Source organism: Homalodisca vitripennis, chromosome 5, assembly GCF_021130785.1.
Source record: "Homalodisca vitripennis isolate AUS2020 chromosome 5, UT_GWSS_2.1, whole genome shotgun sequence".
NCBI lineage: Eukaryota > Metazoa > Arthropoda > Insecta > Hemiptera > Cicadellidae > Homalodisca > Homalodisca vitripennis.
The window spans coordinates 56972110-56989896 of NC_060211.1; the positions used below are offsets into that span (position 1 = coordinate 56972110).

Genomic DNA, 17787 nt, shown 5'->3' on the forward strand with positions numbered 1-17787 from the left:
TCTGACGCAGCCTAATACAATTTGTAGAACAATTCGGCTGAACAAATCATTATTTGTTGTGATCCCTAACTTATGCGTGTTACAGTGTTCTAGTATGTTGATTTAGTGTACCCTATGCTGTAGTAATGTATTAGGTTAGTTATTCACCTGATGAAGATATAAGACTGCAGATCTCGAAACGTAGTGTTACTGATTTTTTAATCACTGAACGATCGCAAATGTCAGGGATAATCCTGTTTCAACCATACTATTGCTCTTAAAACACGTCACGTTAAAACATTCATTATTTTCTGCCATCTTGGCCAAGGAGTTTTGTGTATGAGGAGGTTTTCTAGTCTTGGCATTATAATAGACTCATGTGCCCTACATTATGTGTTTAAATCCTCTGCGAACAAATTAAGCCACAAGTTGAAACATAAAAAGTACTAAGCTCTTTCTAAACCTTTCCTATTATAGATGCTATATTATTGTGAATTTGTGGTATTTCAAATTTTAAATTACACACAAAGTACCTACACCGTAAACTGTATGTTCTTACTGTCTCTAACTGCTCATGCTTAACTGTATTTATAAAACAATACTGCTAAACTATCAACATATTATTTACTCGTAGTATGAAATAAATGCTGATTCAACCAGCTTTCTTTGTATATCAGTCTATGAGAAGATATTGTATCCCATGATGTTCCTACTTGAAACGTTGTGGTTGTGCGCTGTCTAGCAGCAAACAAAGGAAACAGCGGTTATACATGTATTACAGAATACTATTAAACACATATTATATGTACATGTATAATATGTAACATGTATTATAATATTCTGAAACGAATAAAAATACTCCTCAATTCAAATTAATGTAATTCATAATAATGAGTTATAATTTCCTTAAGGTTAAAATTGATTAAAACTGCGAACCAATTAATATTTAGTGTAGTAGCGCTGTCTATGCTTTAAAGAATATAACTAATTTTACCGAACAAAGATTCAAATCAATAATTCCGACATGGATTCAAGGTATATTCTCTGGAAAGTCTAATCTAGAAGATATCTTTACAACATAATTAAACAGGAGTCAATCTTATGAAATTATTATGCCAACACCATTAATATAAGAGTACATACGAGACATTCGAGCAAGTCGTGTGTGCCTCGGAGTCTCGCCTTTTTGGACTCGACTGGGTCGAACAAGAAAATTGTACAAGGCGTTCAAGGCAAACATTACTGATTTTTGGACAACCCTTTACTCTGTTGGACTCCGGCCACATGCTCAGAAAGCTTCCGCTGGAAAACAGACACAAAAGAGGTTTAAACCTGTTGTCAGACAACAGTTTTCTCCTGACGGTATCAGTAATTCCATTCGAACTGGACATAAAATCTAATATATGATTTAAAAGCATAATAGTAATGAAACAGTGTATCTCACGATGAATACATTAATACCTTTACATTTTTTTAAATATAGAGTTCAATTAATCTTTTTTTTTATTGGTGCACTATTCAATCTAAAATGCTTTTGGGCATTTACGTAATTTATTTATCGATCTATAGCGTATATTGGAGCTTTTTCCAATTTCAATTACATGTAGATATACTGATCTAGGTTTGGAGACTTCTTAGTACTGACTAAGAAGGCTCCGAACCTTTCCAATATAGTGGCTATATTATTATAAACTTATGGTATTTCAAATTTGAAATTATTTTACTTAAAAAGTCACTACTTTCACTTAATTAATCAAAAAGTGACTTTCCTAAGCTATAAATTTGCTGCGCTTTGAACTTTTGATCTCAAAATCAAGAGATTTTCCTTGGACCAAGAGGAACCTATGTCCCAAGTTTCAAGTCTCAGGAACACATCTACTAAGAGTTCTCGCACATACTCCTAGGATACTAAGAAGGGGTTTTCGGATATTTTCGCTATGCCCACTCAGTAGTTGTGAGTGTTCTTTCATATCTGTTAAATAAGTATAATAGAAGGATTGTATAAATAATGCCTTGAGGTATAAACTTTTTGAAAGAACGTCAAATAACATATAGGTTTTTATTGGAGTAGTAAAATAATTATAATCTGGTATCTTTATAATTATTTATTAGAAGTTATTGATTTAACACAATGGCTGCGATTGATTAGTTCCTAGCTATCAAGAGTTTCCTCTGGTAATTTGTATTACCGTTACCGTTGAAGAAAATCTATTAAATTAAAGTTGGAATATTTTACGTTTAAAATAAACCATTTTTAATAATTTTACATAATGTTCTATATCACCTAGAAATTAAAACATTCAATAAATCTATTGCTTGTTCACTGTGTCAGTACTCATTATTCATTGGTTTTATTCAAGCGAAGTCGTTTTAGTAGACTGCATCCATATAACCGTTTGAACCATTCACGACTAAATTTATTCGCGTCAAAAACTGAGACAAAATGATCTTGGGATTTTTAGTTTTAATTCACTATTTTGTAAAGAAGGTTATAATTTCTAATCTACCAAAAACCACATTTTTTGACTCTGTAATCTAGTTTGTATGTCTTTAACTGTTTTAAGAAAAGGCAAGAATTTAGGGACACCCAATAAATGTCAAGAGTTCGGAGTACTTTTGGGTTTAATTTTATTTATTTGTCGTTACTTTATAAGGGTTTTTAATTTTGCAACCTATTATAGATTAAATTATCTACGAATGTTACAAGTATATCCCTTCCTCTAGTAGCTAAACTACATATTATTATAAATTTTGCTAGTGTCGAGTTAACACCTTTAAATTCTCAAAAGGGTTCACTTTTGGCTGGTTTGTTTCCCAGTTGAACCTACATTGAGTACAAAAAAGCCGAAATGTCACTTGTATCTGGGTAACCTCATGGATGTCACTAACCGCAAAAGTTGGGATATTGGAGTAAAAGGTTGGATCGATAGGTTTGATCTAGAGTGGAGGATGACTGTTGGAGTGGGTGGGGCTCCGTTAGTGTTAAAATATATTGCTAGACTGGAAATGAGGGTGTAACTTCCCCTACCCGATTGGACTGGAAGAGGTTGGAACAGAGCAACCCTCCTCTTCTTTCAAGATGACATGACTGAGATACAGCTCACCATCCCTCTAAACATGTAATAAATTGCTACACGTACTATTTTTTTATCGTGTACGTTTTTGAACATTTATGTCCTATAGTGTAGTTTACTCTTTAATTTTCTCGATACCTTATTCACTTGGAGGTTAATAATAACTTTTATAAGTAGTCAAGCTGATCGTTTTTGAACTCACGGAGTAAAGGTGCTTCGGTAAGTTGAAGGAAACGAGCTTAAGGCATTAAACACTCCAATGCCTTATTTTTGTTAACAGAGTTATTGGAGATATATCACTTTACGTTATGATTTATATGCTTTTTATGATTAATAATCCAAACGCTTTTTTAGTTTTTTTAGTGTATATTTGTTATATTTAAATAAATTATGGAGTAGAAAAAGTTACAGTTCTTTTCGGAATAACCAATAAACATAGCAAAATAGTGATTTAAGTTTAAAATTTTTCTCGTGGGAAAAAATCAAGATGGCCGCCGGCAAAATAAAGTAAATTAGAAAAATAGACAACGGCAATTACATTGTGGCCTAGATGTAGAAAATAGCTTTATAATCTATTATCTAAAAGCTCTTTTAATAAAATGTTATCTCATTTTAGTAGCAGCCTGAATTGTGCGTATTTTGTAAACAAATGTAAGATTCAACATTTTGTCATAAACAAGAAAGTCTACATAACTGACTTAAAACGGCGTATTTAAATCCAGAAACTTGAAATAATTAGGAGCGTTATTTAAAGGCTTGAGTCTTTCCTCCACTAAAAACTTGTTTATCCTACAATATTTATGCACGGATTAACAATATAAACGTTCAGTGTAAGAAAAGAACGTACCGAGAGCAAATATTCTTATAATCTTAATATTTAAAGTCATGTTGAAGATGGAGCTTTTATTGGCTAATATTAACTTAATCACTGCATTCAGAACACAAACCAGTATTTAAAACTTTTACTGTATTTTTGTGAGGCCTTTCGATACCAAGGCTAACTTTGTCAGACCTGTGTGATGTGTCTGTTTAGTTTTTTGTTTGTAGTGATTAATATAAAGACATGATTATCTTTAAGAAATGCTAACCCTTAAAAAATTGTAAATTAGGTTGAATATAGCAGCACTTAACTATGAACACGTAAAATTCTTTATAGTCGGCTCGATAACCTTTTATTTTACAATAAGTTTTAAAAATGCTGAGTATTTCACTGCAATCTATTGTATGTTTTTTTTATTTCCCGATTTCAGATAATAGAAAAGAAGAGAATGTCCGGGTGAACCCCTTGTCCATCACTACACTAAAAATACCAAGGACCGGGCTGGCACCGCTCTCGCTCCTCCACTATTTCGAGCCATGTTTATCACCTCGCCTTCTCGGATATAAATACTTTTATTCTAGCGGTCAATGCCAACATCCAGGCACTTTGGAGCTTATATCACGTTTATTTACATTAATGAGCGTTCAACTCATTCCAAGTGGCCTTTGTTCCATTGTTTGGCTCGGTGGAGAGCGTGAACACTTCTCCAGGAGGCCAAATCTCAAGCCGATTCCCATATATCAAGTGCAGGAGTGCAGGCTGTGGAAAAATACAGATAACATGTACGTTTTCTTTCCGTTACTTCGTTAATACAGAGGGAAAGGTTGGTAGGGTTTTTAGAGAAGAGTGTATTGAATGCGTCGATAGACGGAGAGTGTGGCACTTCTCAAGGGAGGCCAAATCTCAAACCGATTCCCATTTATCAAGTGCAGGACTGGCTGTGGAAGAATATACGGAAAATGTACGTTTTCTTTCCATTACTTCGTTAAGGCAAAGGGAAAGGTTGCTAGGTTTCGTTAAAGAAGAGTGTATTGAATGCGTCGATAGACGGAGAGTGTGACACTTCTCAAGGGAGGCCAAATCTCAAGCCAATTCCCATTTATCAAGTGCAGGACTGGCCGTGGAAGAATATACAGAAAATGTACGTTTTCTTTCCATTACTTCGTTAAGGCAAAGGGAAAGGTTGCTAGGTTTCGTTAAAGAAGAGTGTATTGAATGCGTCGATAGACGGAGAGTGTGACACTTCTCAAGGGAGGCCAAATCTCAAGCCGATTCCCATTTATCAAGTGCAGGACTGGCTGTGGAAGAATATACAGAAAATGTACGTTTTCTTTCCATTACTTCGTTAAGACAGACGTAATTGTTGCTAGGTATTTTTTTAGAGAATAGTGTATTGAATGCATTGATAGACGGAAAGTGTAAACACATTTAAAAAAATCAAATGTCAAGTCGATCATCATTTCTCAATTCTAGGACTGACCGTTAAAAATATTGATACTATATACTCGTAGGTTCGGTTTCCATTTGTTCTAGAAAAGAGGTTATTAATGGAGACTTCTCTTCACAACTTTATAAAGAGAGTTTCCGCCCCTTTTAATCTTACTCTGTTAATATTCCAAAGACTATATATCTACATGTGGAACTTAATATACTCGTACATGTATTTAAAATGACGACTTTTAAAAAGTTGTTGTAATACAAAATCCTGTGTTGAAATTGGTTACAAGTTATTTAACCCATTCATTGCCAACTTTCGGAAACTCCACTGTATGGATCATAACAGTCTGCCATCGCCGGATGTGGTAAGATAGCTACTACATTTGTTATGTATTTTTGTTTAATGTACCATGAATGCTGGTAAGAGATTTGGAAAGACCTTATCCGGCAAGGAATATCCTTATGATAAGCGATTGTGACATTAGGTTCTTCCTGACAAATTTGATACCACAAAGAAGGGATCTTGTTTCCGATATTACAAACTTTGAATAGGACACTCAACTATGAATGACTTTTGGAACATCTTCCCAAAATTACACTTAGATTATTAGTTAATATCGTGAAATTATTGTGCACACCTCTTTCTGTGAGTTTACAGGCCAAAGGAAGTTTTTTGAAAGTCTTAAAATTGAATTAATAGAAGACTTAATGTGTATCAAACACAATAACATTATTAGGTAAGCTTCTAATCTATGTGTTGCATTCTTTGTTTTCATCGTTTTATTAAGATATGCCCGCAGTGTTTTGAACGGAATTTTTACTAAAAGAAACTGCTCCTACAAGTAAATGACACATTCAAGTTTTTTGTTTTGGCCGATCGGACCGAAACTCGTTCACTGCGCAAAAACTCGTATTTTAGACGCCTTTAATTGGATGTTTTTTTTAACATAAATTGGCACATACGTTAGAAATAATAAATTTCAATAAAGGGTAGTTTGTGAACGGCTTTTAAAACCGTGGCGCGAAAGCCGTTTTCTACACAACAACCTCTAAATTTTCTATCTATGGAATTTAACCAAAATGTCTATAGAATAAAGTTTCACCCAGTTGATCATCATCCTAAAGTGGAGCTCTGGGTCAAAGGTGATTTCCCACAACTACTGTACACTTTAGTCTAATACATTAATTTTATTCATGATAAGTATCGAATATATGTTCACTGAGGGTAGTTCATAAGTGGTATTGCAGCAAAAGTGGAATACTAGGGCCAATATCATTCCCTACACCAATGCTTGAAGTCCTTGAGATCCATGTAATTTAATCAAAATGTTGCTGTTTGCAATAGTTGAAATAAATAATACCAAGGATAGCTATCAGAGCTAAAAATCGTTTATGTCTTCTGCAAAACCATCTTGAATGTCTTAAATATGCATGACTTTGGACCAACATCTGACATAGGCGAATGTTGGACCAATTTGCAATAAGACATGTTTCAAGCAAGGTTAGTTCTACAGTGCTTCTGGGGCAAACGGGGTGCAATCAAAGCAACATTATACAGTCATCATTGACGTTTTATCAACCCATGGAATTTATCACAGAGTGGTATAAATATTTATTGAAATTAACACCGAGAAAAGTTGTAGAGCTGCTTATTGACAAAAGTTGGAACTCCGGGCTCACACATGTTTCCTCTTGCAATAATTAACCAGGAGAAGTTACAAATGTATACGGTTTAACCAACACTTGCATAATATCTTTAAAAATAAATGTCGAATAGGGAATATTTTTGAGCACTTTCGGAACCAGTGTGGTTTCCACAAAGTTTATCTGCTATAGCATGGATACAGCCATTTTGTAAGTAACGTGTGAATTCAATTATACATATGTATTAAATGAGGAGGAGGAGGCTCTACGATTATATGTTTTCATCAAAGCTCGATGTCTGGTGAATATTATTCATGAAACCAAAGACAATTAGATAGTCTCAATTTAATTGCAATTTCATGCGTTATTTTTAACTGATTTTAGGTGGTTTTGTTGTAGGAAATGTAAGCTATTTAATAATACACGAGTTTTTCTGCAAAAGTGTAACTGAGGCAAACGCTTAAGGCATTTGTATTTATCTATTTATCATTAGCTTGGAGCTTGAAGAGGTGAGGAATTCCGGTTGGAAGTTATCATATAACAAAAGTCTGTGGACGAAGGTCAGAGAATATTACTATATTGATACTGTTACATGTTACTGTTTCTGTTACACAATATATTATATTGTTACTGTTATACAATACTGTTACTCTATGCTGGAAGCTTTTATGGAGTGGGGAACTCTTAAGTGGTCGAAAGTCTTCTAGTGGTTAGAATTACGCATAGCTTGGAGAAAGCTCATAATCATGCATCATTGTATTTACATCTTTCAACTTGGTTCAAAAATGTATGCCTCATCGAAATATGTCCAAAATAATATAAAAATTCAGAAAATAAAATCAAATAGATTATTACCTTCAAGTGTCTTCACTTCTTGACATTTGGCATTAAAAAGTGTGAGCTTTTTAGCAATTCGTTTAATAAAAACGTTTCATATTATGGGGTAGTTTTACAATAACGAAATTCTTTCATGTATATAAATTGCTTTCAACGAGTTTCAAGAGCTTTAAAATAAAATATAATTATGTTTTACATTCCCTTGCTTGGTTGTGATCAAGAGACCTAGCATTGGAGATGCCGATAGATTCCTCCTACACCATGAATTCTTTTGTTCAGAAACAATATACCGGAAATATAAGACAAAACAGAAACTTTGGGTTGAAAACAAAAGACCTTTCTCCGGAAACTTGGAGCGAAGAAAGGTTTGGGGCTAAGGAAGCCGGTAGCCTTAAGGTCCCAGTATTTATCATGTAACAGTCAATGAGAATACATTTATCATCCAAAGCTAAAATCTGTCATCATCTGAAACTTTGAGGTGTGTTGTGGTTATAACTATTATAAATAAATTACAGTTAAACATGTTATATTAAGTAAAGTACCGGGTGTCCCACGAAGAGATTTAAACGTTTGATTTTATATTACTTGCCCATTTATGCACTGAACATTTTCAAACTGCACACAATTAATAAAGTAGGTTTTAAAAATATTCTGTGAAAATTAAATATAACAATTGTAGAAACAAAATGGTGACATATTGAAAATTTTACCATTTTGCTTCCTATAAAAATTCATTTCTGTAATTACCTGATTTGATTACTGCGTTACAGTTTTAATGAACAGCTTTTTAATACCGCTCATTGTTAAAAACTGCTAGTGCCATAAAAACCTAACCTCCATTACAGTTTTACTGATATTGAAGTTCGAGAAATGGCTTTTAATGTTGAACAAAAAGTGAAGAGTTGTGCGTGGGCTATTGCGTGTGACAACATTACAGAAGCAATTAGACAATTTCAGGTCGCCTATCTGGGTAAGTAATATAAAGTCAAACGTTGAAACCTCTCCGTGGGACACTCTGTATAACAAAAATAAAAAATACTCTACATTTTAAATTTAATTCATGAAAATGAGATAATTATTAAAAAATTCGAATGGTAATGGATTATAACTGTAAAAAAAGATTTATCATGGTGGCTCTATCCACAAATCGCCGCAAAATTTTATCTCACGAAAATTCTGTCACATAATCATTACATTGATGTAAGTTATATTCTCTATTACACAAAGGTTCGGGTTAGGTACATCTGTAACCACTAGATGCACGGGTTAAAAACTGAAAGGGTAAAAATTACACTGTTGATAACCTGAGAAGAAAATGGAGGGGGAGGGGATATTTAGCTAATCAAAGTCCATTCCATTACTAGGTTCGGCCTTGAACGCCTCTTTTTGTAACAAAAGGGTAATATATAAAATTATGGGTTTCGTATAAAGTTCGGAGCAGAATTCAAGTAATTAATGAGAATCAATTTATTCTATTAGCACGATCAAGACTAAATGAGTTGTTTTATATATTTATAAATTTTTATACAAACATTAAACAAAGCTTGAAATGAAGTTCATTGTATTCTGTTTAAATTATGAATATTAATTGGTTTGTAAGATGTTAACTATAACATCATTATTAAGGATATTGTATGAAGTTATACAAGTATAAATAATAACAATAGTGTATCATTCTCAAAATATAATCAAACCAATTAAATGGTGCATACTTGAATGACCAATCAAGATGTTATTCAGATCTTACAAAATGTATATTTATTTATTATTAAAATAGTTGTGCATTTTAAGCTACTTATTAGAGATATATACTTACGTTGTGTGTGTGTTTATAATACTTAGTATACAATTAATTAGTGTAAGTTGCATTAATGATCTCAACATTGGATTGTTCAGTTCGTGTTTTGTGCAGACTCCGCCGTTATCACTCGTGAGCAGACTGTTGCTCGATGAATATAATTAGTCAGGTTAAAAATAGCAACTCTCTCTGCACTCTAAATAGTGCTTATCTTTTAAACGCAGGTAGCCTATCTGAGGTTCAAACACGAGATAGTATCTACTGTACAGGCTTATCTGAACTATTTTACTCGTACGATCACTGTACGACGTAATTTAGAGATCAAATCACTGTCGATCGTCGGATAGGTTATCCCCCCTCCACACCTCTCACCGCTCCCCCCTCAACCGGGTGGTTCCTGCTTGTATGTAATATCTATCAGTTCTATAATTGGCATTCCTGAAATAAATCTGAATTTTTCACTTACCTCAGCTCCTTGTAGCCGTAGTATAAATACCAGAGAGCGAACATAGCGGCCCACTGTGTCCGTGTGGCTCGACCGCACTGAGTTTCGCTTCACTCACTCACTCACTGACTCACCGTTCTACCTGACCTCACCACTTCACTGACTCATACCCTATATTACGTCAAAACCACATAAAAATTCATGTAGTTATCAGAAATGCAGCGGAGATGAGCCTGTTGTGTGCGGTGTGGCGCAAGCGTGCTTGTGAGATTTATTTAGGTGCTGGCAGTGAGAGCCAGGGGCAGGACGCTCGGCTGGCGACGCCGCCTCATTCATACGCCCCTACACCGACCACCACCCCCAGGATCGATCCTGATCCTGCCACCTACTGCCCTACTTCCTCCTGGCTTTGCCCACGAGGTTGACCGGGAGTCACTAACCCGTTGGCTTACTGACGGCAAACTTTTACTGGTACTCGTATATTGAAACTGAACCAATGACCGTAGTAAGAAACAAGTGTTTTAAATTTCATTACTGTAATTAATTGTTATTATTATGATTTTTACTGCTAATGCTATGTAAAACTTAATTTATTCAATGATTTCTGAATTTTTTATCACCAAACACCAATATTACTCTGAAACCAAAAATTTAGAACGTTTTATTTTATACTAATTATTTTTCAAAATTTAATGTACAGTTTAAGCAGAACCGACTGGTACACCCGGCATTGGGAATACATTTTTCAGTCGATACTTTTTTCCGGTTTTTTGTAAATCCACACCAAACCACTCAAACTTTTCTATATGTTAGTTAGTATACATTCCAATATTTAATTGCTCCCTCATGCATTTATGATCAGATACCGTAGAATTGTACGTTATAGACACTATCTTAGGGGGTGTTTTTCTTTAGTCGCCATCAGTGCGGAGCAGAACCGAATTTACTGATGGACGAAGGAATTACTAGATAAGATAAGAAAAGTTAAACGACCTCTATTCTTGTAAAATAAGGTAAATCATAGATTCCGAGAATATAAAACCCCATTAATAACGATTACGATATAACGGTTCGACTCCGCTAGGCTTGGCGTGGACTAACGAAACAGACCCACTCTTTCATTTAGTTGGCATTTGACGGAATAAAAATGTAAGGGACTCATCACCACAGGCTAGTCTAAGGCTAGTTGCTAAAAATCGACCCCTAGGATCTCCCCCTCTTCTAGCAGGAGTGCATTCATTTTATTTTTAAACGATTTTATTTTTGCGTCAACCCTTACTTCAGGAAGCATGCATTCAATAGCTTCGCCCCATGAGGTAGCGTATATGAGATGTTCCGGAAGAATTCAGTATTATGTGCAAGAATTTTGTTGGTATTCCAATTTCTCAATCTATACCCATGATACGAAGTCTCTTTCGTAGGGATAGTAATTTTTTCGGGGAAATAAAATACTATTGGAACGGAATGCAGGAAATTTAATATCCAAAAACAATTATTTGTTGTCTATAAGTAATTCAAATAATTACTATTATGCCTTCTTTGATTAAACTGATTAAATCAAAGCTCAATTGTTTATTTTACTTTTGAATTTCACTGAAACAGTTTCGAACGGTTGTATATGACCTTTGGATTTTACAAAATTCTAAAATTTTTAATTTTTAAATGTTATACCTTCAGTTCTGTGTACTGCGTTTTTTTAATGAATATATCGTTTTTATAAACTATTGTGTCAACAACAGTTTTAACTGATCTATTCATTAAACAGTAACCATTTGGTAACCACCAATTTAAAATTAATTACTGTATAAGAATAAATATAATAAAGTGGCCTACATAGAACCTTTTGAGTTAAGAACAACACAATGCACTATAAAATTTATTTGATGAGCATAATAAAGTTGTGTTTATGTTTTACTTAGAGCATTGTAACTCAAAATCTGATTAAATTTGGCTAGTAGAACTAAAAAATCTATCTGTAACGTTTGGTTAGATGGTGGATACGACCAAAGCTACAATTTTTACTGCTCTATACCACGCCTTAGTCAAATCCACTAAAAACATGACAATGTCATGTTGTATGTGTATTGTGTAACAGTTGTATGTCATACAACAATATTACTCTCGGTAACTTATGTGTATATCGATTTATACGTATTTTAATGTACTTAAATAACTACTCACAAATCAGTTAAGTTTAGACGCTCCTGTTTGAAAGTCACAACAAGCTAAATGACGGCTTTGACTTTTTTCAACCAAACTGCAACGTTAAACATTCATAACTCAAAATACAAAACTTGTGATTCGATTAAGGCCAAATTTGTATGCAAGATAATGTACATGTGTGTTGTTTCTGTGTATGTATTTTTTTAAATTGTTATAATTTTGTGAAAAAACTTATTATAAATTACCATTTTAACTTTTATTCTTGACCAGTTCAAAAGGTTCAGGATTCGTTACGTTATGGCGCTCTAAAAGTCACTATCGTAGCGCATAATTTTGGAAACAACTATTAAGACATTTAATATGTTTTCAACACAGATGTAATTAAACATGTTTATTTTAGTTTGCCGATGCCGGCGCCTGCTAGTTTTGACGTGCAAACCGCTAGACTGCACAGAAACTCCATATGCATATAAATAAATAAGGTCTTTATTTAGCAAGCCATACTTCATCAGTACAAAGTCTGGTTTTCATGTAATCCCAGTATATATTGGAAGCAACGTTAATAACGTTATCACCGTCAAAACCTCTGAAATTTCTATATGAAATAAACGCTTCTTAAAATTTGGATTTTTTTCAGATGGCACGTCACAGTAAATCAGTAATTGGTCAGTCATCCGTCTACCACTGTGAGTAAAAATGTATCAACCATTCCTACTTCAGGATAATAGGTCCTGTCTACAATTATTAAATCAGCAAGAGAGTATATGAATTTTCTGTAACACGTGTAGCCCACAAGTGGGATTTAATGATCTACTAATTGATGAACATTTCTTCGAGATATTTTACATCTGCCATCTTTGGGTTCAGAAGATTCACATTTAAATCATGATTTAAATCATCTGTTGACTCATTGAGAAAGCGTGGTTTAACAAACTCAAGGTCGAATATGGAACATCTGGAGGTCTGTGTGCATTTCAGATAAGTAGCTTCAAACTTTTAAGATTAACCACACCACCGATGTATTACGGTGTATGTAATACGGTAATCAACATTTTGAAAACAAAGAAGAACAAATTTAACTTATCTTTTGATATAGATCACTATATCCCCACCACCATCTTTCGAACCAATGGGTCTATCACAATGATAAAGCGAATAGCACACCAAAAACATGAGAGGGGGTCTCCGATTGACTTCAAAGCCCGTATTCAATTATCTAATATTTACTTGCGCTATTCTACAACTATTGGTAGAGTCTTTGTGCCGTTTCCCGACAAGTTACAACCCAAAGACAAGGAAACTGAATCATAAGTTTGTGACAACTAAGAGCTGGGACGTACAACTCTTGGCTCAGCAATTATTTTCAATTAGTGAAAAATAAGATCTTCAAAACTCCCTTCCGACTCAAGTGTATCCCATCACGCGATTGATGATATATATCATTGAACTACAGCACGAATGTCAAGGAACTCAACATTGAAATTATGACACATCAACATCAGCTGCTCGTTGAAACAAAAGAGGGCTATTCTTCCTTGTTAGAACATTAATTACAATTATGATCGAATTTAGGAATTCTTGTTTTGCTAATCGTCATGTAAAACTGTTAAAATGTATCAGGGATGTGGGAATAAAATATCTTAATGTTAATTATAAGCAAGTTTCGTTAAGATAGAAAACGTGACAAAATAGAGAAAATGTACGATAGTTCGTAGCTTTCAAGGGGTGCTGTTGAGTGAGTACGTATGGTATATGCTAGTGTGCCAAGATGTAAGAAGGATCTAAAAACAGTTTAAATTATTATTCAATAGCTTATTCAGCAGTAAGGAGACATTTGGAGAAATTAAGGAGTCCTCGAGTTGAGTTAAGGTGAAGATGGCTATTCAGTACAAATTTCAAAAACTAATATACTCGTATGTAATGGTCATTTCATTAGACTTTGTTGTACATACGAGTGTAACAGTTACGCCAAAATCACTGCATAACCATTATGATCACTGAAGCAATCTTATCTCTTGAGCTTAGGCTAAGAAGTCATGAGTTTGAAGGCCATAGTGCAGTGCAGCGCTTACAGCTCTGTATTTTATTTGCTAACTTTTATGCACGGCGGTATGTTATCCTTATCTTAATACACGATAAAAGTTATGTTTATTTGTTTCCTTTATGACATTTATAATATTTAATTAACAACAGGCTGTACACCAAGTATAATATGGTCCTCGTAAAGGTTTTAAGCCACACGGGTTTGAGAACAACCGTGGCTCTTGAATAACCACGGTGTGAGGTACAAACTAACTGAAAACAACACGTTTTGTAAATAAAAAAAGATCGTGAATAGTTTAATAACCGTACGTGGGTTGTATTATTGCTGCACATCCAATTATAATTTCATTTCTTACAAATTTAAATTAAATATTTGTTCTTATTAGTATGACGGCCCTTATTCTTTTTTTTAATGTGATAACTCAATTAAATGAAATTAGTTCAAGATTCGTTTATTATTTTAGTTTTATTTCAATGTAACACTCGATTTGTATGGAGCGCACATTTAGGTGATAACTAATTCGTTTCAATCTTAATGGATTGAAGTCCCCTCCTGGCTGGGTTAACTGTCCAGTAAGAGGCTACTGTTTGACATTTTTGCTGGCAACATTAAAGGGAACAAAGTAGAAAAGATATAATACTGTGACAATACGGTTTTCTGCACCGAGCGCCGTGTGCTCTGGAGCGCCGAAATCATAAATATTCCTGTCGAGCAAAATGACAAGGTTATCTACTATTTGCAAGTTTCATATAGTAGCTAGTGTCAGATTGGTCAGCCAGGCACTAGGCTCATGAATATACACCAAATATAGTTCTTTCATTTTTTAACATAAATAGGTAAAATTACGTATTGGGTATTCTTTATTTTCTTTATTTTTCAGCAGATTAGAGTGTTGCCTTATTTGCTGTATGTTTCAAGGTTAAAAATGTTATTTGTTACGACTCTTTACATTTTTAAGAGAAGCGAGTGAAAATCGTTTATTTTTATTCGTAAGCAGCAGAGATTTTGTTGGGAAAAAGGAGAGGGGACTTACAAATTAAATAAATAAAGCTTTTATGTATATCGTAAATATCAATACAGCCATATAAAACTGTTTTATCAGTCTGCATTTCTTAATCATTACAAAATATAATTAAAATATAGCTACTAATACAAAAAACATTTTTTGACATAGTCATTTGACAAACATCAAAGTTTTCCTTTTCACACCGCGTCGAAACATCGACTACAGTGCCTCGCTAAGAAGTACTATGTTCAGTCAATGTTTTGACGTGATGTGAACCGGATTTCTACCTGACTCCGGAAAACTCCCACAGATTTTATATCATATTAATCCACTAGGAATATACATATAGTTGATTCGGAAATCTTCGTTATGCGATTCTTTAATAAACCGGGATGTGATACACAAATTTATTAAGAACTCTGCGCTTTCTGATTATCGAATTCCACGCCAAATACTCGTGAACGACGAAGATACAATCAAATTAGCTACATCACTATCATTTTACGTTTCAAATAAAGTTGACATCACAACCAGTTATTCCGATACCATGTCTTCGTAATGTGCTAACCACTTACAAGTAAGAACTACAACTCACTACCTGAGTATTCACAACACACAGGTCGTCTCCTCCTTTGTAGAACACATCAGGTTTACGATTTTCCTATTCAGTAGCTAACTGCCTTTGTACTAACATCCAGCAAACATCTGATAAAATCTCCGCAACCGTCACTAATACCGTAAAGCTTTGTAGTTCGCATTCTTATAGGAATGCCGTTAATTCGAATGATACAAACTAAGTGTAATCCTGACCTGCAATTCTAAGAGAAGTGTAGTTTTGCACTCTCCCTGAGTTCAAAATCTTCCACTAAACTGTGGATTACTCTGACCCACCACATATCCTGCAGGTTATTACATTAAATATAATAATAAATATACCGTACACTTTTTCTACATTGTCCCCAGTAAAGGCATTCATCAAGCGACTAAACGATCGCTTTTCAACCAGTATGAAACGGCAAATTACTGTGACGACCGTAAATGACGACATACTCGAGTTTTGCAACCTGCCAAGCATCAACACAGGGTTGGAAGCAAAAGAAGGATACCAGTATATCGTCAAGTACTGCAGCGTGGGAAAAAGGCAGTAGCCACATATTTGGACAACAGTACCAATCGCTAAACCAACCAGAGCGATCCAACTGATTACAATGTTCTAATTTTACTTTGCCAAGTTCGACACCGATTTAAACGAGGACGGAGCACAATTTTTGCATGTACCTCTGAAGCTTTATGGGATTCTCTGTTATCCAATCTATATAAAAGTTAAAGTGTTAAACAAAATTTATCGTTCACGCATAGATCTTGATGTCCATGCTGAGGTAACGCTATTCTGCAGAGGCAGACGTCTGGAGAATAAAAGTATCTTCTCCTAACGTGAGTAGGATCTTGGTCTAATTAAGTTTTCAACCCGTGACGATAAACAAGACAACACACTTGGCCGAATTAAAAACAAATGCATTGTATTGCCGCCGCCACTGCCAGCTCCATTTGATTAAGAGTCTTTGTAGGCCTTCGCTTATTAAAACAATGACAAGATCGTCAACCCGCAAAACCTTACACACCTAAAGAGTAACCTTCCGGCCTCCTACATGCCACTTCAAACTTGTCAAACTTAACTTGTAGAGCATCGTGAAATACTTTCAAAACACTTCCAGCTTCACTGAAACTTTAGCAATGAAAAAGTCACACTTTAAGACATCTTAGAGACATCTAAGAAAGCAACGTGAAGCCAACGCAATTACAATCTCTTTAGGCAAGACTGTGCCATATGTGTACAGTGCTTCGTTCAGTAGTCGCCCGAACATCGTTCGCTAGCGCTAGTTGAATATGTTCACTTCTTGAAGGTGTAGAAGCAAACACTTACAAAGTTCCTGACTACCACTGAAGGCGTGCTGATTGGTTGAGCAAAAGCTAAAATATATCTTCCAGCACAGTTGGAAAAAAGGTAGTTTTCTGGTGTAGCTGTTACCTCAAAATATCAAAACGAAGATTTGTTCATAGTTTTGTAGGTTAACAAGATTAACGATATAACGATTCTAATGGCTGGTATATTTATTAATAAATAATAAAGTTAACTATAACAAAAATTTAGAAACTCGACCATCTTTCAGGATAAAAATCTTAGCCAATATGTAAGGTTAGTCTCTAAAAACTTGCTTAGTTTTGGTGCACCTATATATACAGGGTGATTCAAAACTAAACGGCAATCTCTCGGGAGCTTATTCTATAGCTAAAAACAAGTAAAAAAGTTCATATAACCATATGCCCGGAAACGCTTCGTTAGCGAGTTACGCCTAGCGAAAGATTTCGCCCGGATTTCAGAACCCTTGGTGAAGTCAGGCCGTATAAAAAATGGTAAAGGTAGTTACAAAGATACAAATACGATTGTTTTTTATGTTTTTATATCTGACAAATTTATTAAAATTCGTCCCAGAGCTGTAAATGCAATACTACTAAACATTAGTTAATATTTTATGCAG

At 34.5% G+C, this 17787-nt stretch overlaps 1 protein-coding gene across 1 annotated transcript in view; it reads right to left on the reverse strand.

The window, feature by feature from the left end:
* Nucleotides 1–10099, reverse strand: part of LOC124363479 (alpha carbonic anhydrase 8-like) — a 31738-nt gene extending 21639 nt beyond the window's left edge. Inside the window, exon 1 of the mRNA XM_046818727.1 lies at nucleotides 10056–10099. Within this exon, the coding sequence (XP_046674683.1) occupies nucleotides 10056–10099 (44 nt within the window). The remainder of the gene's footprint in view (nucleotides 1–10055) is intronic.
* Nucleotides 10100–17787: the final 7688 nt, after the last annotated feature.